The sequence below is a fragment of the Cyrtonyx montezumae genome, unplaced genomic scaffold (genome assembly GCF_038088225.1).
Source record: "Cyrtonyx montezumae isolate F1298 unplaced genomic scaffold, pur_monq_1.0 scaffold_7, whole genome shotgun sequence".
NCBI lineage: Eukaryota > Metazoa > Chordata > Aves > Galliformes > Odontophoridae > Cyrtonyx > Cyrtonyx montezumae.
Genome location: NW_027072078.1, coordinates 3,432,951 through 3,458,894, shown reverse-complemented (window position 1 = coordinate 3,458,894; position 25,944 = coordinate 3,432,951). Strand labels below are relative to the sequence as shown.

Genomic DNA, 25,944 nt, shown 5'->3' with positions numbered 1-25,944 from the left:
GGAAAACATGTTTACATGATTTGAGTACAGAGTGGAAATGGATTTTTTGACCGTAGCCTAATCCCAGTGAATTGGTACTAAAGTGATGGCAGAGCCAGTAGCTACTGGGTTGCAATTTGAACTATTTCTTAGTGCTAGAAGACTTCAGACCTATGAGGACAGTGGAGAAAACAGCCCTTTTGTCCTTATTCCCTTCAGCTGTCAGCAGCAGGCTGGCAAGCCAGTACTTCTGAAATCATTTTGTGTGGGAAATACTGATTCACACTGGTTGTGCTTGTTCATGTGTTATCCTGTTGGGTTTTTCTAAAAACAAGTGCTTAGAAACATGTATTTGAGTGTTTAAATCTGCTGGAACTTCAAGAGGGCATGAAAACAACTCTGGTTTCACAGATGTCAATCATGTTCTGCTGTTTTCTTCAGTAGAAGCAGCAACTCATCTGCATAGCACGTATTTTAAACTGTTGTGATACAGAGCATCATGTTTATTTAGTCTATCCAGAAAGAGTCATGTTTAGATGTTGCTGAAATGATACTGATACAGAATGTGATCTGCTCTCTCTTTTGTTTTGTAGCTTGGCCTCACATCCCCAGAAAAACGTGGTAGTCACTGGCAGTGATGACCGCCTCTGGAAAATGTGGGCTTTACCTGATGGGGACATCATCACGATGGGTGAAGGTCACACTGATTGGGTTTCGGGCTGCTGCTTCCATCCAAGGTGAGTGCAAACAGTCCCCTGAACGACTACTAATCTCTTTCGGGGAGTGCTTGTTTGCTCTTTCTTTGCTCACTGGCCTGCTTTGATGACTTTCTATTCTCAGTGTAACCCTGTGCTCTCTGCTGAATTTCCAAACACGTAGATAAGTGTTCCTCTGGCTTTCGCCGTGTTGACTTAACATTGATTGCTTTTAGTATTTTGTATGTCTTAAACTTTGTCCGCGTGCCAGTGGAACAAGGAGTAATAAGCTTTTCGGTCTAGTTGGATGCATACTCTGTTTGTGTGCTGTAACAAACACTGTTCTATTATTAAACATACAGAAAAGTTGTTTTATTGTATTAAGCATGATTTGTCATGTGACTAGTTGAGTTCAAGCTTACCTGGAGAATAAGTACTTGAGCTTTCCTCCTTTACACAGACTGGGAGCTGAATTAACAGATGAAAGTGAACATTGGAAATGAGAAGCAAATATTTAGGTTACAGTGGCCCCAGAAATAAGCCAGAAGTTTAGTAGATTTCTTGACCGTTTTGATGAAAACAGTGCTCTTATACTGTAAGAAAATGTTCCTGTTTTTTAAGGCTGATTCTCTATGTTGAAATGATTTTGCTTCACGTTTTTGAGGCTGCGGTTGTGTTAGCACTTTCTACTGCTAATAAGGATCTGTTAGGGTACTCACCTCTGGTTTGCTTGTAAGAGGAGTGTTAGTAAACTTGCATCATCCTATTTTCATTATATTTATTAATACGTATTAGTTCTTTCCTTTATGAGAAGCATCCTATTTAACTTTCTGATCCCTCACCATTTTTGATATTGTATTGAGTTAAATGTGTGTGCAGTCTTCTAACCACTCTAAAATCCCTCTTTTCAAAACGTTGGGAACCCTCAGTATTGTTTGCTGGGACAGAATGTAAGCCCTTCTGCTTTACTTTGGTGCCCTTTCCTGCTGTAAAACATTGGCCTTTTCATAAGATACTTATGCTTCATGGTATTCTATTTCAAGTGTATATCCCTAAAAACAGTTTCATAGATTTGAAAGGAAAGAGTGATTCGTGACTTCAAAACCCCATACAGTTGAGATGGGAAGATAAGCCTCAGCTTCTTACATTGAGATTGTAGGGAAAATTTTCTGTTATGGAGTGGCAGGTTGCATCAAGTCTGTGAGCATGCTGGACATCCTGACTTTCAGCTGAACAGAATGCTGTCTTGCTTCTTACCACTTATGAATATAAAACTCATCGTAGGGAAAGAAAGGGGAATACAATTAGAAGAGCATGTTATCATTTATAAAGCTGCTGGGCATGCTAATCAGATTCTGATAATGCATTGTTACCATGACACCCGCTGACTCAAAGACTCAAAACTATTTTCTCATTAGTCTTTGACCAGAATACAGTCCTTTCAATAGACTTTCCTATTTCTCATTCAATTATTGGAATTAAAATGAGTTGAGGTACATCATTATTCACTTGCAGTATAAATTGACTCCTGCTGAATGCTCTGGAGTGATTCAAAAGCAGTGCTTCTACGATATTGTCTTATGTTACTGGAGAAAATATACAATGTGACAGAAGGCGTTTAATCATACTACTTTTTTTTTCCCCTGCTGTATATTGGGTATTCCAGAAATGGAAATGATGAAGTAGAAATGGAAAGTTCTCAAGGAAATTTTCTGGAATCAAATCATAGCCTAGTTTTATTTCCATTTTAAAGATTCCATAGGATGTTCATCTGGAAGTTGAAAAGAAAAATATTTTTGTCTAGGCTGTTTAATTGTGATATGGAAATACGGGTTAAATTCCTTCACTTCTACATTCTTTCTTTGTTGTCCTCTAGTTTTTATTTTCTGTATCTATAAAACCAGGTTTAGATCAATCTACACCTTTACCCTGAAAGATATTCTGCGTGTAGTGTGTCGATGAGAGCCCACCATGTGCTGAGTCTGCTGTCTGTATGTTGTGTTGTTACATAGCACCCAATGCTCCTCCATCTGTGGGAGGAATGTGTTCCCCATAGGCTCTCACTGCACAGTGGTGGCTCCCAGGGTGCTGGAACAGGAGCAGACCAGCACCACGTTCACAAGGAGAGCAGAACGTCAGTTGAGATGCTCTGTGCAGATCTGAGTGCAGAGTTTTGCCTTGAGCTTTTTAAATAAAACTTCAAACAGGTCCTGTCATCAGCAGGGTACAGCAGCTGGATGGAGGGATGGGAGCAGTGCTCCCTCTTTGAAGCTCAGATGGCAACTGGTCAGACTTCAAAAACAAACGCTCTCTTGACTCCAGTCTGGCTCAGCAGTACTTTGTAGATGAATTAGCTGTTGCAAGTGGCTGTCACTGCTGTGAGCTATCACAGGAATTATATTATTGTTATAGGAGTATTTTCCAGCTTGCTTTTTGTGTGTGTATGAAGGAGAGAGGGAGCCTGAATGACTGCTACCACAGCTATCTGGGTGAACTTGGTAGTTGAAGAGCTGTGCAGTCTGCCTGGGCATACCTGCTGGACTGAGCTCTTGGGAATAGCAGGCAAAATCTGCATCCCCTGAGAGTTTCCAAGAACAGTAGGTTGGGGATAGTTTTGCCGTACCTTTTGATTGCGCTAAGATACTTCAGGGCATCTACTGGATTTATTTATCTTCATTGCCACCATTCTTGAATGGCTAAAAAAGGAAGCTTTGTGGTGCAGCAGAGGCGTGTTCATGTCCTAGAAAGTTCTGGTGAACTGTAGAAACACTGTATTCTTGCTCAGCACATATGCCTGTCTGTATTAATGTGTAGTATCCTTAATATATTTATAAATATTCAATAGGTCAACTCCTCTGAAATGTTTGCAGCCCTTTTCATGCAAGCATTCACCTCTGTGGAATGCAGTGTATTTCTATTTACAAACCTTCACATTGGAGAAAAAAATAAACTCACCAACTGCAGGTTCTGAAAGCTGTTTAAAACTTGCACTGAAAATTGTCAAATTGTCAGCTCCTCATAGCATGCTGTTCACCTGAGACAGAGGCCAAATTGCTTCTATCTTTTTGCTTGCTATTTGAACTCTTGGAGTTACTGAGCAAAGAAATAAAAACTGCTATCGGTTTGTTTATTACAACAAAAAAATGCTACAGTGGTTATCTTGAACTGCATGGATTTTCTGTGAGTTCTTTCCACCTCTGGAAAACTGTAGGTGGGAATCTTGGTAATTAGGGAAGAGAAAAAAGGCAGGGTAAGTGCATCAAGCATCTTGCAAATAAATTTATGATCAATACCCTAGAAAAAGGAGATGATGAGGTCAGAGCAAGAGGAAAATGAGATGCTGAGCCCAAAGAACAGTCCGTGTTCTCCTAGAACAGAAGCAGCTTTAGATTGTGTCTGGCAAAGCTCGAGGAGGGTGATGATACATCAGCAAGGATCTGTGCATGGATAGGAAAGAGCTGTGTGAAGATAGGATGCAGAAAGAATTAGCAGAAGATCTTAAGAAGGTGGATGTGAGGCCTTTATGATGGGTAGGGAGAAGTTAATATTTGCAGCTGGTCTTGAATTCACACAAGCTTTTAGGGGATTGTGGAGAACATCAGAGCAGGCTATTGACAGCAGGGATTTTGGTACTCCCAAAGTAACTGAGAGGTTAGTGGTGATCAGCAATGAAATGTGTATTAGTGTTTGGGCTGCAGAAAGCTCGTGCTTGGTGCTGTGTGAGTGCCTGAGTACCACAGTGGCTTCCCAAGTCCAAAGTGCTGCTGTAGATAATGATATATTCTCAGTTCTAAAGAGCAATGCATGAAAAATGTGCAGCTGTGGAAGTAAGGCTGTTAGAGTGGAACAGATTTCCTCATTGCACAGAAACTTGTGAGGTTAAAAAAAAAAATAGAAAAAAATCTCTGAGCAGAACTGAAAAGTCAGAATAAACCAAGAAACTGAAATAAATTATTAGTCAGTTAAATCCTTGGTTTTATTTTTAACATGATATAGATTTTTTAATCATTTTATCAATTGGGCTTGTTTAAAAAAAAAAAAAAACAAAAAAAAACCCAACAAAATCTCTCCAAAGATGAATTGTAATGTAGAAAGAGGAAAGCAGTGACCTTAAAGCCACATGGTAATTGAGGAATGGAGGGAGGAAGAACTCTCTGAAGGAGCTCTTGGGGTGCGAGGCTGGGTTGAGCAGGGGAGATGTTCCTGGGAAGGAGGAGCGAGCAGGATTTCAAGATAGCTGTGATCAGTTGTTCAGCACTAACAGGCAGAATCTGACACTGCCCACTGCTCACTGAGTCCCGGAAGGCTTGTGCTTGGGGAAAGAGGGAAATGCTGAGGAGCAAAAACGAGACTCGACAGCTTGGCAGGTATATGTACAGTTCCAGCATCTCACAGTGGATGCACTTGTGTAGTTTGAGAGGTGGATTATCAAGGTGAATTGCAAATAGGAAACGTTCTTCTTTTTTCATCCTTCACCTCTGCAGCTCCTGGCTCCCTCCAGACCAAACAGGTGAGGAGGGCTCTATTACTGGTTGATACTGATGTGTTGATTTGTGCAGACCTTCCTGACAATAATAATGCTCTCAAAGATCCGTGCTTGGTGAGGAACAGCTTCAGGGTGTGAAGAGAGATAGATAACCTGACACTAAACCTAACGCCTGACTTCTGTTATGTATTGCAACTAATATTTTTTTACATAGCTAACACAATTTGTGACCCAGAAGCCCCAGCAAATGGAAGGATTTGACACAGTGAGCATAGCTAGGTACTTTAGTCACAACAATGCAGTCTTTTCTAAAACAAAACAAACAGCTTGACAGCAAAAATCCTCATATTTTAACAATTCCGAATGCCGTGCTGCAGAAGAGCTGAGGTGGTTTCAGGATCAGACCCTTTATAAAATACAAAGTGCCATTAATTGTACCTTTTAGGTACAAAGGTTCACGCTTTTTGCCTGTCCAGATTAGCCTTCAGCAAGGTCCTCTTGGTGATGGGAGCTCAGAGATGGCTGTAAGTAAAGTGCCCATGAATGATGATGATCTTTGGAAGACTCTTTCTGCTAGTTTTTCTACTCGTAAATGTTGAGAACTGTATTGTACACAGAAGGAGGCTGAGACTTAAAAGCCACTAAACCTGCTCTGAGAATTAACATAAGAAAGAGTTGTAAGACTCGTGTTAATCACAGAGGTCTCCATTGGCTATCAGTGAAAGGGAATTTTTCTGATCTGTGCCTTGGCACAGATGCTTTAAAGTCCTATTCAGGATTTCCTATGGAAACAGATGCTTTTTATTTATCCTTTTATTACTGTTAATAGCTATTAAAGAAATGCAAGATAGACCTGCACATTTTCCGGAAGACTTTTGAGCAGTATTTCTGTTACAAAGGCATAATGATTTAATTTCTTAGCGTATCTTTGATTCTCCTGTAGTTCAACAAAGCCTCCAGTTACCGGGTTACACATTCAATTTGACAATGGTTATAAAGTTCTTCTGAGTGCTGTGATTAATTCTCAGTCACCTCGCTGGCTCTGTGTAACACATCACTTCGAGCAGGCTGCACATCTGGTACAGTGTCTCATCAAACTGAACTAATACTGGAAGCTCCATTCATTTATTCAGCATGGAAAAGGCTATTTCAGAAATCTTTTAGTCTGTTCCACTGCATATGGTGTTAACTGTGGATTTGGTGTTTTCAGGTATGATTGTTTTAATTTCAGAAGTAGTTTGGTTGATTTCAGAAGTCTTTGGAGACTTTCAAACTTTTCAGACAAGGAAACAGTCTTTGCATAACGTCATTCTCTCTCAAGCCAACAAAGCCTACTATTTTTACTTTACAAGCATGCTTGAGTGGGTGGGCGTTACATTTCCCTTGGGATTCTCAATCTCATTATTTTTTATCAATAAAAAACCTCTGCTGGACAAAGGAATAAATCACATATAAATGAAATATGAGAGATTACATGAGAAGCCCAGCTTCTGCTTAGACTAATCCAATATCTTTGGCCAAACATCTCAATGTCAAAGGCTTTATAAGTATTCTACAGGATCAGTCTGGCAAAAAGAAATCGATAACCAGGTAATGGATTTGATTAAAATTTTTCCCCTTCTACCCACTATCACGAGCCAAATGTTTCTACCCATACTAATCTGTTCTGGCACGTGGAGCTGCTGGTTATTCTCTGTGGCTTTCTGGGATGTGTATCTGTAATAAGCTTTATATCACTTCAGTGTGACGTGTTAACTGTTGGTGAATATGTGCTTTAAGAAAAAGCAAGGTATGCATCTCGCTTTATTTCCCTTTAGAGATCAGTTCTGCAGCGTGCCTCTGGAAAATATGGGAGGGTGAGAAGTGCAACTTTGCTACACGTTTAAAAACTGTTTTGTTGTGCAGAATTGGCCTTCTTTTTCTGCTGTTCCTGCCGTGCCGAGTTGTGTTTTCTTGTGCAACCCAGTGATCAAGCAGATGCCCAAACTTCTGGAGGTTTTTGTTGTTGTCCAGTCATCCTTTCCACCTCACCTTCTATCTTCTGTCTTTGTGATGGTTGTACCAGCAGACCGTGGGCCAACCGAATCATTTGACTGTAGAGTCATTCGTAATTAGGCTGGTGGCATTCTACAGGGACCATTGCACCTACTTTAAAAGAAGTACAGTTTTCCATCTCAATAGGAAGAAAAAAATAAGTTGATATTGCACAGATGTTGATTTGGAGGCACAGCTGCTTATGTTGTGGAAACTTGTTGGGACCGTGCGCTACTTTTCTCTTTCTAAATAAATTCTTCACTTACCAGAACCATCCTTTAAAGCTGTTCAAAGGCAGAAATACTTTGCAGGGACAAATACAAAATGCACCATGTTTCTTTTATATCAGGAACCTTAAGTCTGTCATTACATTGATTTTTTTTTTTTTAAAGCAAACAATCTGTGCATCCATAGTGTGGTTACTGAATAGGTTTCATTTTTCACCCAGAAAGACCGCGCTTTATTGGAAAACCATCTTTGGCTTCTCTTCTTGGTTGGTGGAAATATTGACCACTCCAAGTTAGTGATTTGCTAATAATATCTCCATTACAATATTTCAGCAAGCAGCGGGAGAGAGAGACGCTGCTGACAGGCGGAGAGAGGAAGCTAGCTGGCAGAAGGAGCAGTCCTCCTGCAGAGCAGTCCAAATGAGTATTTCAAATAATTACAGGAGAATGCATTGTCGTGAAATGCTGCTGTTTGATGAAGCCACGCTGTAGTTACCTTCACAGGTGGTTTTACACACTTGTTAAAACTTAAGAGCCAGTCCCTGGAAACATCTGGAAATCTATGTGTTAAACTGATGAATAGAGGGCTTAAGAGAAAGTGCCTATCGCGTTGCCTAAGAGCAATCATTTCACATCGGTACCATTTTGTTGAGTGTCTTGTTAGACATTTCTGCTGATTCGCAGGCATGGCTCACATTTCCAAAAGCTGTGCTACAACGGGAGCTGTTTCAAGCACCGCAGTTGGGCGGTGGTGGGAGTGGTTTGCAGTAGGCTTTAGGGCTTTTGTGCATCTCAAGTCAGAGGAAGCCTTCTCCACATCACAAATGGGCGATAAGATGCTTACACCGATAGTTTTACATCTCTTTTCCGTGTTTTTTGTGTATAGTAAAGGAGTTGTAGTTGTAAAAGGTGTGGAAAGTGTAGCTGGTTTATGCAGCTATTTGTGTGTTTTGTCTCCTACGTGTTACTTTCCTTTTTTTATGTGCATATAGAGAGGCATAACTTTTTTTCCGGTTCCTTGGGGGAAGGAGAAAGTAATGTGGCTCCAGAAACGTAAATTCTGTTTCTCAGGATGTTTATGTGAGCCTCCAAGCAAGCTACCAACTTAAGTTTGGTCCCTTGTTCCTAGTGGCAGTTTAGCGTTCTTCCACTGAAAGCACCGAGCAAGAGCAGTTAACAAGACTGTGAGAGGCTGACAAAAGGAGTTGGAAATGCTCTTGCTTCAAAAGGATGTCATACAGACTTAGAGAATGCCTTGGGAATGGCTCTGAGCAGCATCCTGATGACATCCCCTGAGCAGCTCGGTGCCCAGCCCAACCCTTAGGCCAACCAAAAAAAATCCCATCTATCCTGCTGGGGGCTGGGTGCAGGGTCACAGCCACAAGTGGTAATGGCTCAGAAAATGGGCGCTGGTAAAACATTAAACCTTCATTTTTTGAGCTTTCTGCTGAAATCAGTTGGTTGGTTGTGCACTTAGGGGTTTGAGGAAGGATTAAGTCTCCCTCGCAAAATAAATAATGAGTAAAGGCAAGGGTTATTTAATTATGTAATATATCTTATTGGATGATATTTCTCTACTTTTCTATATAGTAAATATTTAACTACCAATGTTTTTTCTTTGATGTTTGGCCAGTCTTACATGCATGAATTCTCTTAAATAAAACTCAATCCTTGGCTGCATTTTTCAAGCAGTTTTCTGTGACAAAGTGGGAGAGAATTCCAAAGGATTGATGTTGTCACTTTGGTTTTGTTTTGGAAACAGTTTTAACGATGGTAATAGTGGATTTGATTTTGGTAAAATCAAACAGTTTAATTCAAACTCAAGAATTCTTTAGGATGTCCTACAGGGCTTCTATGGCTTAACTTGTCTTTTTGTATCTTTATCACTCAGATAACAGTAATGCAGTTTGTACTCATGAGTTCATTCCTTCTCCATTACAAAAACAAAGCATCTCTTTGAAGCCTCTTTTTAAAGGACCTATGTCTACACACCCTGGATGCATCTGAACTCCTCATGGTACAAAAAGGGAGCTGGTTTTGCAATGTGCAAGTTGTTTGCTGTGGTTTTGAGGAAAAAATACTGTTTGCTCTGAAGGCTCCAGGCTTTGGGAAGTTTAGGCTTTCTTCTGGCTTTGGTCCTTGAGAGTTTGGAGTTAGAATACAGAAAGCTTACTGCTTCCTTGCTTGGGTTGGTTGCAGTGTTGTCAATCTAATCCTTTGTTTCTGCTAAACATCTTAACTCCAGTTTTTTCCAGGGTTGTTACACACATCAAAACATCTCTTATAATAGAATCTTTTGTGTTATGTTTCTTTGTGTGCAATTATGATCTTGATGCCTTTAACGTTCCTGTCTCATTACTGTTTTCTTCTGTGCAATAAAGGCAATTGCTTTGCCCCTAAAGTCTGCTGCAGGGGTTTCTAGTGGAGTAGGTAAGGAGATAGCTACATTTGTTGTGTTAAAATGCACATTTCCTAATGTGTAGCAGTTAAATTAAGAAACATTAGTTGGTAGAGTTGACTGGAGAAAGGCAATTCAATTGTGAGGCAGCTTGTAAGATATTTGAGTTGAAAATAAACCCAAGATATTTGGAATGCATTTTTAAAAAATAGGGTGATGTGGAAGCATCGCTTACAAGATAGAAGGCTTAGGTTTCATCTAAATATTCACACTGATTTTAAGTTTTTACTTTGAGTTGAAGGTGTTCGGTACTTTCTATTTCCTCTTGCTTGCTTTGGTTTGCTTGTAATACTATGGTAGAATTGTTTTGTTAATCTTCTGGACAGAAAAAGTTGAACTATTTTAGTTCAACTACAGAAAATCAACCCTTGCAAGGATTTCATTATGTTTTCTTAGTCCTTGATCTTGTTTCCTTCCACTGTATAGTGGCAACACTTCCAAATGTTTTTCTGTAGTATTTATTATGCTTTTTTAGTAAAGCATGTGTAATTTATTCCTTGACCCTTGGGCCTTGTGTTTTGAGATTAGCCTGTGGAGATTTTGGATTTCCTGGCATGAATCTTGTTTCCAGACTTGGAACTTACATTATTGCTTTCAACTGAGAATTAATTCAGAATGGTCATAAGTACATAATGTCATTGGATGGTTGAAATGAGGAAAACTTGTCATGTGTGTGAAGACCAGAAAGGAGTTGTATGGCTGTCATTTGTTGCATGTAGGTTTTTTCTCTCAGCCTTTATCATTTTGGTGCTTTAGATAATTTCAGTTACAGAGGAGTTGCAGTGACATGAGTAGCAGGCAGTGTTGACCACCTGTGAAATAAGAATCAGTATTTCCCTGTTGAAAAGCTGGAGTTCTGGTGTTGGGTTTGTTGGTTGTTACTTTGTTTTGCTTTTCCCCCTTGATCATTCAGATGCTAGCCTGCAGGACCTCGTATAAAGCCTTTATCACACAGGATGGAATTTAGAATGCTGCTTTTTCTTGTACCTACCCAGGATTGTGTTAATATTCAACATTTCAACTCCTCCTTCATTCTCATGCTTCAATTTGTTATTGATCACTGCCTCCACTAGCTAATCCCCTGCCTTTGGATTTGTTCCTGTCCAGAGGACCCACTTGGCTAGTGTGCTTCCATGGGCTTTTGCTATCAAGAGATGATTGCATGGCATGATTTGGTCTTCCAGGTTCATGGGACATGTTCAATTGTCAGTGCAGAACTTTTCACAGACTGGGAAATCTTTATGTACTCTCAGAACTCTCTGTGCATATAAATACGCAGCTTAAAAATGATGCTTTGTAGAAACGTGCAAATGAGATTGATGACTGTGGTTCATTACTGCCCATTGATTGGAATTAGGCATCGCTGGACAGACATTTGGGACTGGTAATGGATCAGAAATGGCTGATCCACAACTTTGCCTCGCAGAGGAACTGTGGCACAAGTTTATCATTGTTAATGTGGGTCATAAATCTGCTCTGTATGTGGGATTCATGTATCTGAACTCCTTCCAAGCCACACTTTTGCCTACATCAACAGCCCTTCATTAGAATTTGAGGTTTTGGAGTTGCTCCAGTAGAAGAAAAAAGATGTGCCGAATGAGATGGGTGTTGATTTTAAGCACTGCACACTATTAACATGATCTTTAATGTATTTTATGGATACTGATTGGCACTGTGCATGTTTTTTGTGGTTTAAATACGCTAATTTATTTTAAAAGCATAATGCTGTATATAGGGAACATTTACCTGATACTGATGCTGATGAGGGGAGAACGTTATATTGGTAAGAAATAGATAACACTTGTGGGAAAACATGTTAGTTTTGGCAGCATCCTAAAGCAACATGGCACAGTGTATACTAGAAACTGCATCCACCTTCAGTGTAAGCAGCCTCTGCATTGTTGGTCTCATTGGCCAAGCTTGTATGAGCTCCTCCTCTTCCAGTAGGATGTTGAAATGCTCCCACGCTGTGGCAGGTAGGGTGTGGAATTGTGGGATCGGATGCTGTATGTGGAAACTTTATTCATTGGAAAGGTAATTATTAATTGGACTGGAAGTCTTGCACAGAGCCCTGCGTTGTCCAGTGCCTGCTGTCTGTACTTTTCACTGCCTCCAGTTTCCAAGCATTGTAGCCAGTTTTATCTTATTTTTTCGTTTTTATTCCTTACCTGGCATGCCTCCAAAGCCTCCTAAAAGGCAGTTTTGTATGGACTAAAACTGCCTTCTACCAGGTGCCTAAAATTATTTTAAAATCTCATTTAACTGTTCTTAATTACATGACATTGAAAGACAGCTAGCTCATTTTTTATACTTTAAAAAGACTAGCCTGCAGTGAATGGTAACACACTCCAGAGTTCTGTGGAGGGACTGAGCTAATCTTAGCAAGCTAATGGACTGGAATGCAGCAAGTCTGACTGTGGGCTGTGCAGATTATAACCTGAGCTGGAACAGCGTGCTACCTTGTGGACGTGACAAAATATTATTGTAGTGACCCTGGGTGCAGAACTGTGGGCTGCATTTAGAGCAGGCCAAACCCCTGAAATAAAGGACTAATTGTGCATTGTGACAGAGGCAAGTTGGTCAGAGCAGTTGGAAACACCAGGTGAAATGCTATTTCTGTCTCTGTGCGTGACTGGATATGCCAACTTCTGCCATCAGCGCTCAGTTCAGAAAGGGAAAATGCTTTAGTATGTGGAGAACTGGTTGGGATGAAGTGTGTTTATAATCAACTTAGAGCCATTCAGTAGAATTTATATATATACCATGCTGGGAATCTTTTTTTGGTAGTAGGAGCATGTTGTATTTTAAGCATTGCAGCCGTGAAGTCATAGCTTCAAGGAAGTTTTATTAAAAGAGAGAAACTTCTGTAAAATACACAGTGAATGACTTTTCACGATGCTGTCTGCTGTTGGGGGACTGACAAGGGGACTCACCTGGGGAATGCTTTTCCTTCCCTTTGTTATTGCGCCCAGCTGTCAGCTAGGTGAGGTGGCAGGAAACACAGTGAATCCTGGCTTAGGTCAATCTCAAGATGCACACACGTGAAATGAGGATCTTGCAATTCAGCAACATAGAATGAAAAATTACCTTGAGTTTACATTTAGCATAACTATGCACTGACAGAACTTCGTGATGGTCTCCAGCTGGGAGCTGTGCTTGGCAGACTTCTGCAGGATGTTGGCACAAAAAGCTACACCCCAACATGCCGTCCTCCGTGTGCTGGTTACTGCCCTGACTGCCTGCTGGCTTTGAAGCTTCCTCACTGGTTCATAGAGTGTCACTTTGTGTTTGGATTTTGCTACTTGAAAAGTTCTCTTTTTCTCAGCTTCGGTGACAGAAGATGCTTGTAAAGAAAAGAGATCTCATTTCTATTTCCAGTGTTCTAGCCTTCACCTTCTGTATAAATGACATTTTATGAGTATTAAATAGAAATTTGGCTTAACAGTGTAACATTACAATTAAGGTATGGCCTGGACACGTCTAGCCCATGGGGATAATGGAAGCAGCTGCCAAAAAGAGCCATAGGTATCAAAAAACCTGGGGGTTTTCAGTAAGGAATGCAGCTTAAAATAATTACTGTGGCTCAGAGTTCAGGAAATAAAACCTGAAAAACTGAATGATATCTTAAGCCTGTATCTCAAGGATGCAATGTCTACTGCAATCAGAATCTGTGCTGCTGGGTTATTTTATTTATATGCAGGCCAAGAACTCAAACATAGCTATATGTGCCATGTGTGCTGGATTGTTCTGGACCATCGTCCTGTCCCCAGCACAGAGTCCCAGGGAGTGCCTAGGAACTGGAAGAGTGTTTGTCAAGTGTTGTCTAGTACCTTCCTGGACTCTGCCTCTCAAATCTATGGCCTTGTGAGCAGATGCTTTTCCCATGTGACTCGTGATGTATTCCCCTTCCAGGGCCTTGTGCGACCTTCCTTTGTACCCACAGGAAGTTTTAGCCACATCATCCTTAGCAAGGAGCTGGGCAGGTCTCCTGTCTGGTGTGGAAAAATCCACCTGCATTTTCTTTTTTCAGCCAGATTTCAGTGTTTTTCCTTAGTTACAAGACTATGACAGACAGTGAAATAGGGCAAAAGAGAAGAGCAGCAGTGACTGTGCAGCTGAGCTCGTGCTTAGCGCTTGCATCCCTTGTACTACGTTTAGTATTAAATATAAAAGAAATACTGCTTTCTTGTAATGTTAGTGGTAGGTCTGTGCTTTCCTTATATGACTTTCTGCCTTATAGTTTTTAGCCTTGTTTCCAAGGAAAATGAAGCTTACAAGGACGTGTCGCCTACACCTTCCACGTGCATCTTCTGCACAGGTTCCTGACACAATCTCCCGTGCTGTCTAGTAACTTCTGACCTGTAGCCCAATCCTGCCAAAGCTTGAAGTCTAGAAGATCAATCAATTCCCAGTATTTATACTTAATGAGCAGCTAAGGTGATGGTGCTAAGAGGCAAAATATACTCATGTAGATGCTTAGGCTTTATTAGTTCTGGAAGAACTCATTTTTTTTTTCTAGTAAGAGTTGTAAAGGAAACAGCTGTGCAGTAGACACTTCTTTCTTCTCTAGCTTAGCATGTTATGTCAGCAAAATTAATCTTTAATAGTGTTTTCTGCCCTTGGGTTTTGCTGTGCTTAGGGTCTACCTGCTTTGATGCTGCCAACAGTCCGGTGGCTTCCAGAGTTTTCTTTTAGAATAATTGCACCGATAGAAGTAAATGAGACAGCATTTTTCCTGTTGCTTAGCATTGATTTTTAAACGTGCCATCCCGTGCTGGTATGGGACTAACAACCTTTTACCATGGCAATTGAAAAACGTTTTAAGTTGGCTGATGAGTTGTTGATGTTGATGTGCTGTTGAGTTCCAGTCAGGGACTACCTGCTGCTGCAGCTCTTCTAGGACGCACAACTTGAACACAAGTGCTGTTAGTTTTAGTGTGGTGTTTGAGAACTGGTATTTCCCTGCACTGCGTAGAAGGCTTTGCTCACCTCCTTTTGATTTAGGCTGGAACTGTCTCAGGAAAGGAACCTCATTTTACTTTGTCTGCAGAGCTCCAGGTGCGTCCCCACCACTACATAAATAATACATACAAATACTGGCAGCGCAGATGTGCTGTATTCACGTAATGCAGTGTAGGATATAGCAACTAAGTTGTTACCTGATCTGCAGTACTGTTCCTGACAATTGCTGATGCTCACATGCCTGAGATTAACCCTGAGGGCGAGATGTGGTGGGCAGGGATGTCTACCTTGTGGTTACATACCAGGTAAAGAAAATGCAACCTCTGTGCGCCAGGCTCCACCATCTCTGGAGGGAGCCTCTCTAACCCTGCTGAAGCAGTTTGAGGTTCAGCTCTGCCTGCAGAGCCCATCATCCCAGAGCATAGGAGTGAGGCACTTGTGATATGCTGGTGTTTTCATAGGGCTGCACCATCAGTGTACTAATTGGCAGTGTTGTACTGGTGTTTCGTGAAGGTAACCTGAAGTATCCTATGATAACTTTCTGGAAGAGTGGGCTTATGGCATCAATTAGGAATCCTTGAAAAGTACAACTATGCCTGCTTACAGATATTAGGAAAAAAGGATCCTATCCATAGAAAAACAGTTAAGGGATTACAGATGTCATAGACTCTCCTTTGTGAACTGACCATAAAGGGTAGGATTTCTGTGCTCATTCTTCTCTCCTGGTATTATATATGTTGTCTGGCTCTTTGATATGTTTGGTAAAAATAGAATTAGAACTGTTTACTGTCCTCCTATACACGTACACTCCCCAGAATTAGTTGAAACTTCCTCTGTTGGTGATCAGTTTTAAATTCAAGTAGAGGTGTGCATACAGCTGCTGAGCATGTAGTGTTGTATTCCTTCATGTTATTGCATTAAAAATTTTATTCTCAGATCAGTCCTATAGTATTGTGTGGATGTTATAGGCTGACAGGCTACGTCGTGACAAGTGTCTACTTTTCCTGATGCTTTTGTTTTTCTTCAGATAACCTTTTGTACCACGTGTACAGAGTGATCATGCATCTTAGAGGGAGGGATGCTCAGGAGCTCGTGCTGCAGTGGCTGTTTGTGCTGGGTCCCTCTGTTCTGAGCACATCTGCCATTAGCTGCTGCCAGTCCTTCCATCAAAACTTCTCCTTCCCAGGCTGTGCTTTTGTTTCTGTGTCTCTGCTTTGCTCTCCTTTGATCTGCAAGGAGTGCTAAACCTCATTTGTAACTCTTTCCCCTGCCACAGATTGCCAAATTGAATCCATTTGAACTACCTTCCTGCTCATATCTGTTTCCTGAAAGATTTTCATCACTGCCTGGACAGTATCTTCTTAAAATTCAGCCCAAGGAACCAGTTCTTCATGTGGTATTTTGGGGATTATATATTAAAAAATGCATAAGCAATAAATCTTCTTTTGTGATTCACAACAGTGGCAGCGCCTGCTACCCTCTGAATCAATTATAGATTTCATCAGTCCCACTTTATACCTGCTACAGAATTTGTTTTAAAATAGCTCTGATTTCCTAAATGTATAAAGGGTACCATAATTTGTCATTTTGCTAATTTTATATCTCCACAAGTGAGATGTAACTTGAGTTATTAAAATGACAAGTGTTCCATTAATAAAACCACATTAATTCCATGATAAAATCAGGGTCTTCTCCTGCAAACCTCACTCGGGCTTTAAGCCTGCATGCTTTGTCCAAATCTTCATACTGATGTTGGTGAGATAACAGCAAAGACACTAGTCTGAATACCCAAGGTTGATGTGTTTCTGGCTTTTAACTAACTGTTCCCTACATAACATAGGAAACCTCCATTATTACTTATGTCACTCAAGTGTGTTAACTATTTCAATGTTTTAGAAGAGCATGGGGTGAATGAAGATCAGACCACCTAACCATCATACTGGGAGGGCTGGTAGGAATGATATTAAGAAGTGGCATTTCGGGGTAGCTCGATGCATTTGTTATACTGCAGCGCTGGGAAATTTCAGCACAATTTAGGAAATTGTCTCAGAAATCTATGAGTTCTCTGCAGGGCACACTGAGCATTCGAATGAGGGAGGTCTCATCAATTCAGTCTGCTTGGATTTTCAGTAGATTCTTAAGGTCATTCAACTCTCAAAAAAGCAGAACTGCCATGAACAAAAAAGGAAAATCTCTTGTGAGCTTAGAAACTGGTGAAAGAATGGGAATGAAATGTCACGTTCTGAATGGTAAAAGTACTTGTCTCGCTCAGGGATCTGTGCTGGGACCAAAGCTATTAGGATGATCTTGGACACTGGAAGAGGATAAGGTGGAAAAGTTTGCAGATCAGAATATGGGATATCAGATAGGGTCCAAGATCTGGAATGACTTTGGTGTGAGGAGTAAGTCCACAGGCTGAGTCTCCAGCTTGGATGGTGAAGTAGTGTCGTAAGGGGAGTCTGTAGTGTCATTATTGGCTTGGGGAGGACTCGTGTAACCCAGTGTATACTTCTCATCACAATAGATTTCAGTAGAATTAGAAGCATTAAATGAAGGAAGGTATTTAGGACAGGAAAATAATTACCAGTGCAATGCCAAATTACATTTTGGAGCTCGTTCACACGAGATTGTGGGTACTGGAAGTGTGCATGTGTTCAAAAATAGGTAGTCACGAGAAAAACAGCACATAGACAGTTGTTAGTCATAAAGATGCTTTCTGTCCCAGAAAATCCTGAGACACTGAGACTTTGGGAAGGTATTACACCACTGTACACATTCATTCTTACTGTTTCCCTGTTAAGAATCCCCTCCTAGTTGTGACAATGTAAGCTGCTGAGCCAGGTGAGCCTTGAGTCTGACACACAGTGTCCATGCTCAAATGCAGCAGAACTATACTCACTGATATCTCAAGTCAGTAGTGAGTGTTGAGAGACAATCTGCACTGAGTCAGACAATACAAGTGTTATAGTTAAATGATAATTTATATATAGAAAGTGGTGTGGATCTGGGAAATATAAAAATATTCTTCCCTGAAGCTATTTTACTTTACTTTCAAAGCGGTTTCCTGGGCTTCAGTTATGTATTGATAAGCTCATAAACAGGCTGTGCAAAGTAGAGATGTAATTTCTGGCACCTGTATTTGCTTACTCATGGAAAATAGTTACTCCATATCTTTTTTTTTCCTCTTGATATCTGATACGTGACTACTTTGTCTATGATGCATCAGAAAATGTTTCAAAAAAAAGTCTTTATTCACGTTTTAGTTTAAAATCTACTCTTGTTTACTTAACTTGTCTTTCTGAAGTAGTCTTTTCTTTTCCTTCTAACAGTGGCACTCAGTTGGTCACTTCAAGTGGGGATGCAACAGTACGGATATGGGACCTCTCAAAAGGTGAATGTGTTCTGACTTTCAAAGGACATGCCCAAGCTGTATGGGACTGCTCGTGGCATTCCTGTGGTGATTTTGTGGCTTCTGCCTCTGAGGACAGCACGAGTAAAATATGGGATGTCAACAGGTATGGAATCACTGGAGACTCTTTTTTTATCTGGTTGATAGCTCTAATTAGTAATCAATGTTTTATGCTTCAGCCTAGTCAGTGAGAGAGAGGTGTAACAGCAATTTGTGCACTTCCATTTAGGAACATGAATAGATTAAAGGGAGTAGTGCAAGAAAAACAACTTTGACGTTTATTAGAGAACGCTGTAGAAATCAGAGAGCTGGGGAGGACTTAAATTAAGATAATGCCACAGAGAGTATTTCCTCTTACTTGGCATCTGTTATTCTGCAGTCGTTTTTATTGTCGTTATTGGTTTCTGTTCGTTTGCTTTTAAGGTCACGGTTTTAGGAAATTTCAGTATTAAAGTAAATAAGTAACAGAACGAAAATACAAGCAACTATTCTGTTTCGTATTTCTAACTTATGAGTATGTGGCACACTTGAATTTTAAGTTGGACAAGTGGAAATTTATTCATTATTTAAGTTTTGGCAAGGTGACTCCTGATTAATAAATAACTATACCTCTTCATTTTCTTTATTACTCTGGCAAATGTGTTTTATGAAGGTACTTAGAGAAATACAAGTACATTTTTGCTTACCAATTAATCATTAGTTCCTCATCTGTCTTCAGTTGTATTTGAGGTGATATATTTTGAATAATGTACACCTTAAAGGAATGGAATAAGATATTGTTTGGAGCTGTTACTTGCAGACTCACGGTTAACTTAGAAATAGCATTACTGAAACCACTCTACTGTATTGAGTATGTATTTCTTTTTTTTAACAACTGAGTGTTGCCAGTCCACAGAATTCCTTAGTCTTGTTTGTGTTTTCCCTTGTTTGTTATGATCCGGTCCTAATGGACTTGTCATTTCCTCTTAATCGTTTCCTTTGCTTTTAAATGAGGTAAAAATACTCCTTCAAACTTGTCGTCCATAGCAGGTGAAGAAGCTTCACTGAGAAAGCAAGGGAGACTTGCTTCTCTCTCATTCTGCAGATGCAGTGAGCCCTGCAGCTGAGATGTACAGACCCACTGGGGTCGTGCCTGGGGGAGCTGCTTCAGTGTTCCTGTTGTAATTGAAGGACCACTGTGCTAGGCACATCTGATAGAGATCGTTGAGTCTTTTCTAAACTGGTCAAGTTGCATTGTTCACTGCCTCTTTTCTTAGCCTGTTGTAGGATTTTGATACTTCGATCATCCTTTCTGACATGTGCGTGAACTTTAAGGAAGAATACCAAGAATAGTCTTAATTTTAAGTTGAAATGGTTTTGAATTTGCATAAAGGAGGTTTTATTTAGACTTTCTTAAGTATCTTCTCAGCTGAGGAAGCTTTTGTAGTCAGAGGTATCAAAGCAAATCTTCATTGCCAACCCATGCCTCCCACTCGTGCTCATTAGCAACTCTCATTTCTACCTTCAGTGTATTTTAAGTGCATTTCACATTTGAAAATAAGAGAGTAAGGAGAGCAGCCATGATGTGGAAGACTTACATATCAGCTTATAATTATGGAAACCTTAAGTCAATACAGTCTCTTCATGGCTAAAGGGAGCAGGGTCCATCGTGATGTGATGATGCCAGGCTTAAGACAGCCTGACTAAAGGCCTGATTCTACAGAACAGTCAGCTGCCAACAAAGCCTATGCCCGAGTTGACTGAATTCAAGTGAAAAATCAACTCAAACAGAATAGAATGTGTGGCAATTCATCTATTTATTTACTGAGAGGGAGGGGATGGGAAGAGAAAATTACTTGCTAATTAAGCAACCTGGTCTTTTTTAGTTTGGATTGTTGACTTATTGGTACTCGCATACAGAAATGCTATACGGAGGAACTTGGAATTTATTTTGGCTCACGGTACTAATTGCCTTGCAAATTGCTGAGTTTGGCAAAACTAATCCTAGGTGTTGTCCAGAGTGCCCCCACTAAATTTATGTGCCTGATGTGCCTGAAGTTCTGTGATAAAGGGGAAGGCAGCTGTGCCTTCAATGTACCATATCAGTGTGTAACCTCTTTCAGGTGCTTTCTATGGTCTGAGTGTGTGCATCAAGGCAGGAAGGTGGAGCAGGCATGCCACAAAGGTTTGTAATGCTTGGGGAAAAAAATCCTCCCAGAATGTCTCATCCCCTCATCTTTAGAATTCTCCTGCTCCAGATGTCTGCCAGCTCTCATGAGCTGTCCCTGAACAGGAGCCAGAGCACAAGATAACATACTCGCAGCAGGATAATGATCAGTGATCACAGTTATTCTGCTTAATCTAGTGATTCATTCTTTCTATGAATAAGGAATTAATAGCTTATAAATTAAGAGCTTGCTTTCATCCCCAATGTATATCTGGATGTATGCCTGCTCTCAATTCAAATATTCCTGGGAAGCATCGTACTGGGGAGGGGTGCGAGTGAGATAAATAGTTGTCAACTGTCACCTCTCTATAAGGGAGATGTAAATAAATACTTAAGATATAACTGCATGCACTTCTGTAAGCATTGGTAGTTGTCTTTTTGGTTCTGGATTTCATGAGGCTGCTCTTGTGTGTTAGGAACATATATACTTTTTAATCTATACAGATAACTTTTGAGAATCCTACGACGCTTTTCTGTGCTTGAAAACTTGGTGCCCTTAAAACAGAGAGGTTTTTTGCTCTTTTAGTACCAAAACCCAATTGCAATTTGCACAATTGTCAAATCCATTATTGGGATCTGAAGAATGCAGGGTCTAATACCTTTAAATAGGAAAGGTTGTCAGCCATTTTATTAAATTATTATATTATTGTTTACCAATGCTAAGATAATTGAGTGCTTAATTTTTTCATTATTAGGAGGTGAAACTATTGCTGAGTTATTTTTCTAATGGATATTTTCCTTGAGCCTTTTTTATTCTGGATAGATTGGAAGGCTCTGTCATGTATCAAGCCACGAATGACATTCCTACCAGGAGGATAACATGATGTAGTTTTTTGGTTGATTGTTCTCCTCCTTGACAGCTTACGTGCCCTTTATTTAATGGTCTGCTCTGATTTTACAAAAACAAAACAGAAAACATTAACAAACAAAAACCCAAGCACGTTTCATCTTCCCTGAAGAGATGAGCACACGCAAAGATGTAACCACATCTGTGATATGGCAGGGCTTGAGGGAGTCTCTACTGTTGGAGCTTCTCTTTTCTCCTGGGGGAGCTGGCTGCTTTTAGAGGAAATGGGAAAAAAAATGATGCCGTAGTATCTACAAAAGAGATGACTAACATATCTACCATGGTGTGAAAAACAAAAAGGAAAGCAGCAAAATCCCGGGTATCTTGTCCTGTCTTCAAGGTTATTCTCTCTCTTTCATCATTTATAGGAAGCAATTTGAACAGGAAATGAGGGAGAGAAGGAAGGAAGAGGTTTACAACTTGCAAATTGATCTTATTCGGCAGCATAGCTTCGACTGAAAACACATAGCCAGCAATGTTAATAGCTCAGCAAACAGTTCTAGGATTGTTTTCTCAGACCATAAATTCAGGACTGTCGAAGTCATTTTGGTAGGATTAATTTCAATTATCCAACTGTAAATATCGTCAGAGATTCACAGCCTGATCTCTGACATGCAAATCAAACTGAACTTGGTATATCTCATGTAAACACAGGTGGTTATTTAGTTTTCTAAACATATGTGGTGGACTGTCTATTAAATGCAGAAATGGTTATTTATGTTTTTAAGCATGAGAAATTATTTGCACCAAGGCCAGAACGTTCAGAATTAATGTGAAAGCTTTTATTCCTCCCCTATATCCTTTCTATAGTAGTTGATCCAGTTCTGCTTTTTTCTCTGCTTCCTTTCAGTAGTGCTGAACACCGTAGAGTTAGGCCATGGGGAAATGTAATTCTTTGTTGCCCTGCAGCAGATCTCCAGGTGAATGAAAGTCTCAGAGTGGGATCCATTGCTGCTTTATGTTGGCTGTTTATTCATCTGCCTTTTACTTATTTTTTACTTTCTCTTAACACAGTAAATTTTGGCTAGATCCTTGTTTTCAGAATTTAAATGTTTCAGAAACTAGATAACGTTGACGATCAGTCATGACAAGCATCTTCTGGTGCATTTGTTCAGGTGAGAATTTACCAAGTTACATAGCCTGATCACTATTAATTATCCTGTACAACTGCTGATAGAGTACCTTGTTGTTAAGGTATTCCTAATAAGGTCTTTTACTTTCAAAGTAAAATTTGTCAAAATAATTGTTGACAACTTGTGCTTATCTGTCCTAAAATCAGGGTTTTTTTCTGACTTCGTAGAGTGTGAGATATATGACACAAATCAATTCCTATGTATATTTACATAATTCCTTCTTCAGTTCCATAGCCTAGATGAAGAGTCTTACCTTCTGATATTCCATCTCCACTTGATCATTTCTGATTTTAGTTTTGCTTTTTCTCATAAGAAGCATTTTAATGTTGGGAAATTCAGATGGTAGTGTGCATTTAAAATAAATTAAGCAAGGGTGGATTGTTTAATTGGAAGCCTCTACTCAATTATAGCTTCACTTGGAGTGTTAACATGAAATGATGGTACTGTACTTTCCTTATTGTTACCACAGCTTGAGAGAGTGGAGTGCAAGGCACGTTTAAATGGTTTTTAAACTGCTCTGATAGTGTTAAATTGCTGATTTTGCTTGGGTCTCAGTAAAGAAATGAATAAGCAGTTGTCATGAAGATTTCCCTTCCTGGATGACTGTTGCCTGCCTCAGATTTCAGTGGGACAGGCACCAAGAGTTGCTGGCCAGGTACCCCGTTTAATTGATTCCAGTAAAAGTGAAGCTAATCTATTTTCAGAAAAGACAGATGTCCTCCAGGAAATTGGAAGGTGGGCAGAGAAAAACTAAGAGGATCTGTGGAAGGACCATCGTTGGATAGTTAGTAATGTGTGTACTGACAGCCCATCAGGAAGTGCTTGCCATTTTGATAAAGGAGAATTCCCTTTGGAAGTCTCTGAGGAGTGCTACAGAGACAACCTGCTATTAATCCCTCAAATAAAAAAGAGGCCCATGCCTAAATCTCCAAATTTATAATTGTGTAAGAGTTCCATAATACATTTTTCAGGACGAAAGGAAATCTAAAACCTGTTTTTTATGATTCCCAGAGAGCCAATTTTAAAATATCAATTTAGAGAGATGGTGAATTATCAGGTAAAAAAAAAAAAAGCTATCTAAAGCATAGTTGTTGGGTTAAGGGGAAAATATGGTTTAATCTTCATAATTCTATAAAAGATTAATCTTGAAGTACAGAACAAAATCAAGAAGTGTAGCCTGAACTCTGTATCATAAAGTTAACTCTTCAGCTTGTACAGTTAGAGCAGAACATATGAGAAATGTTTATTATGGCTGTACTAATATTTGCAAGTCTAGGTAATGGAACAGATCATACCTGCTTCTTCCAGAATGCCTCAACTGGGTTTGTGATGCATGTATTTACATTTGCTAAGGGAAAGGGTACAGTGCTTTCCTGAAAGCTGTATAGTGAGTTATTACTCAAGTGAGCATTACATACTATACCGTGGCGTGGGGGGTTGGAACTGGATCATCTTAAAGGTCCCTTCCAACCCAGACCGTTCTATGATTAAAAAAGTGACATCCCATCCCTTTGTGACAAGGCAAAGCAACAATTGTTTGATTGGAAGACTATAGTAATAAAGCAGTGCTGATCTTGGTAGCTACGTGGCAGTGTTCAGAGCTCATAGAAATTGCAAGCTTGTGTGCTTAGCAATATGACAAAGGCTGCCAGGTGTCCTGATTCATCACACAGATTGGTCGCTGTTTGGGACACAACAGACATGAGCATCCATGGAACAATGCTGTTAAATGCTACGGCACTTGTGTGCTTTCTGCTGAAGTGGTGTTGGCTGCAGGTCTAGATAAATCAGTGGCATCTGTTGATGAGGGTTTTTACTGTAAGTGTCTGTGGTAATTCTGGTTGTATGTGGGAAGCGTAATTGAATTTCTCAGTAGATAGAATGACAGGATTTTATTGTTGGGGTTTTTTAATATCAAAAATGAATCCTTCTTCTGTCTTTTCAACTCTTTGTGTGTATCTTATTTTATCTGAGTTGTTTCCTTGTTCGTACTATCTCAGCATCCAACGTGGCTTGGAAAACTCATTCAGGGGTCAGTGGGTTTTATATTCCAGTTCCCCTGTCAGCCCAGGGATGCCCAGGTTTCCTTGATGATTGCTTAGCTGACTGATGGATTCTTCTTGGAAGCAGTATGCTTTGTTTGAACTACTAAAGCATTGTGATCTCCTGCAAGTTTGGATACCTTCCCTACTTAGTTTACCTCTGTTGTCGAAATGCCTACTAGATTCATTTAACAGCTGTGGTTCAGGCTTCCTTCCATCAAAGCCTAACCCAACAGGCTGGCAGATCCAGAAAACACAGTCTGCTTGATCCTGAATACTGTAGTATGTTCAGTTATTTCCTCTCTTTGACAATGTGCAGGTTGAATTGTTGTCTTATTCCCAAGTGTGCAGGTGGTGTAATTATGGTTCTTGCTAAATAATGTTCTGCTCTTGACAGGGTGCTTCCTCTATCCTATATTCAGTATTCAAATGCATAGGAATAGCACCCAGGTATCTAGTGCATTTAAAGTATTACTATAGCTTTTCACTACATATCCTTGCTCGTTATCTTTTTTTCCCTCTGTTTTGTGTTACATTCACTCATTACTGGCAGTCTTTTCTTCATCTAACCTATTTTCCCAGAAATACTGTCTTAGAGCATCTCAACCAAAACAAAACAAAACAGAATTGTACCAACGGAGAGCAATTCGTACAGCAGTGAAAGCTGTCAGCTGTTATTACAGAATTTATTGAAGACAACAGTTCATTAAAGTGAAGCATCTCAATCATCACAACCATATCCTGTCAGTAGCAGTTAGTGCAAGTATTACACATAGTGCTTGTGATACATGGTGGAGTGGGGTGCTGTTTCCTAACATCACAGTGTGCTGCAGCACAAGGGCTGTTGGTTTTCTGTGCTTACATCTCCAGTGAAGTAATAGGGGCAGGAGTATGTCTTCCTGCTCATGAGAACAATGCTTGGATGGGTGACTTCCATCTAAATGCTAGACTGCTGTCAGCTCTGTGTGTTTTCCAGTTTGAAACTGGCTGAACTGGTCAGTAGATTTCAGAATGAAGATCTGTTGTAATGGGTGACTTCATACAAATAAATTTCTTGTTTGAATTTCTGTTCTCTGTCTCTGTGCAGTCCTCAGAGGGATGTGTGGAGGGAGTTTTGCTGTTTATTTCTATTTTTTTTTTTTAAGAATTCAGGCTTTGCACAAACCCTCATGTTGTCAGATTTTTTTCTGTTAAAGCAAACCATTCATCTTTCATTAACTTTGGCTGAAGTATGAACACAGCTCTTATCTCACGCCTTAGACAATGACTCCTTATGTACAAAAAGGATCTCCCCAGTCTTTTATTGAAGTTGAAAGACCCTGAGTTGTCTTTTTATCTTTTGGTGTGAATTATATATAGTTTTCAACCCAGTGGTGGGTTATTTTATCAGTCACGCTTTTCAGAAGTCTCAGGGCAACCTCTGACCTAAACCTTGAATGTCTGTGCCAGGTAGAAAAAATACACAT

The 25,944-nt window shown here is 40.0% G+C and overlaps 1 protein-coding gene across 1 annotated transcript in view; it reads left to right on the top strand.

The window, feature by feature from the left end:
- SPAG16 (sperm associated antigen 16) overlaps positions 1-25,944 on the top strand; it is a 337,389-nt gene that overhangs the window by 166,271 nt on the left and 145,174 nt on the right. Inside the window, 2 exon segments of the mRNA XM_065750928.1 lie at positions 573-716; positions 18,171-18,356. Coding sequence (XP_065607000.1) covers positions 573-716; positions 18,171-18,356 — 330 coding nt within the window.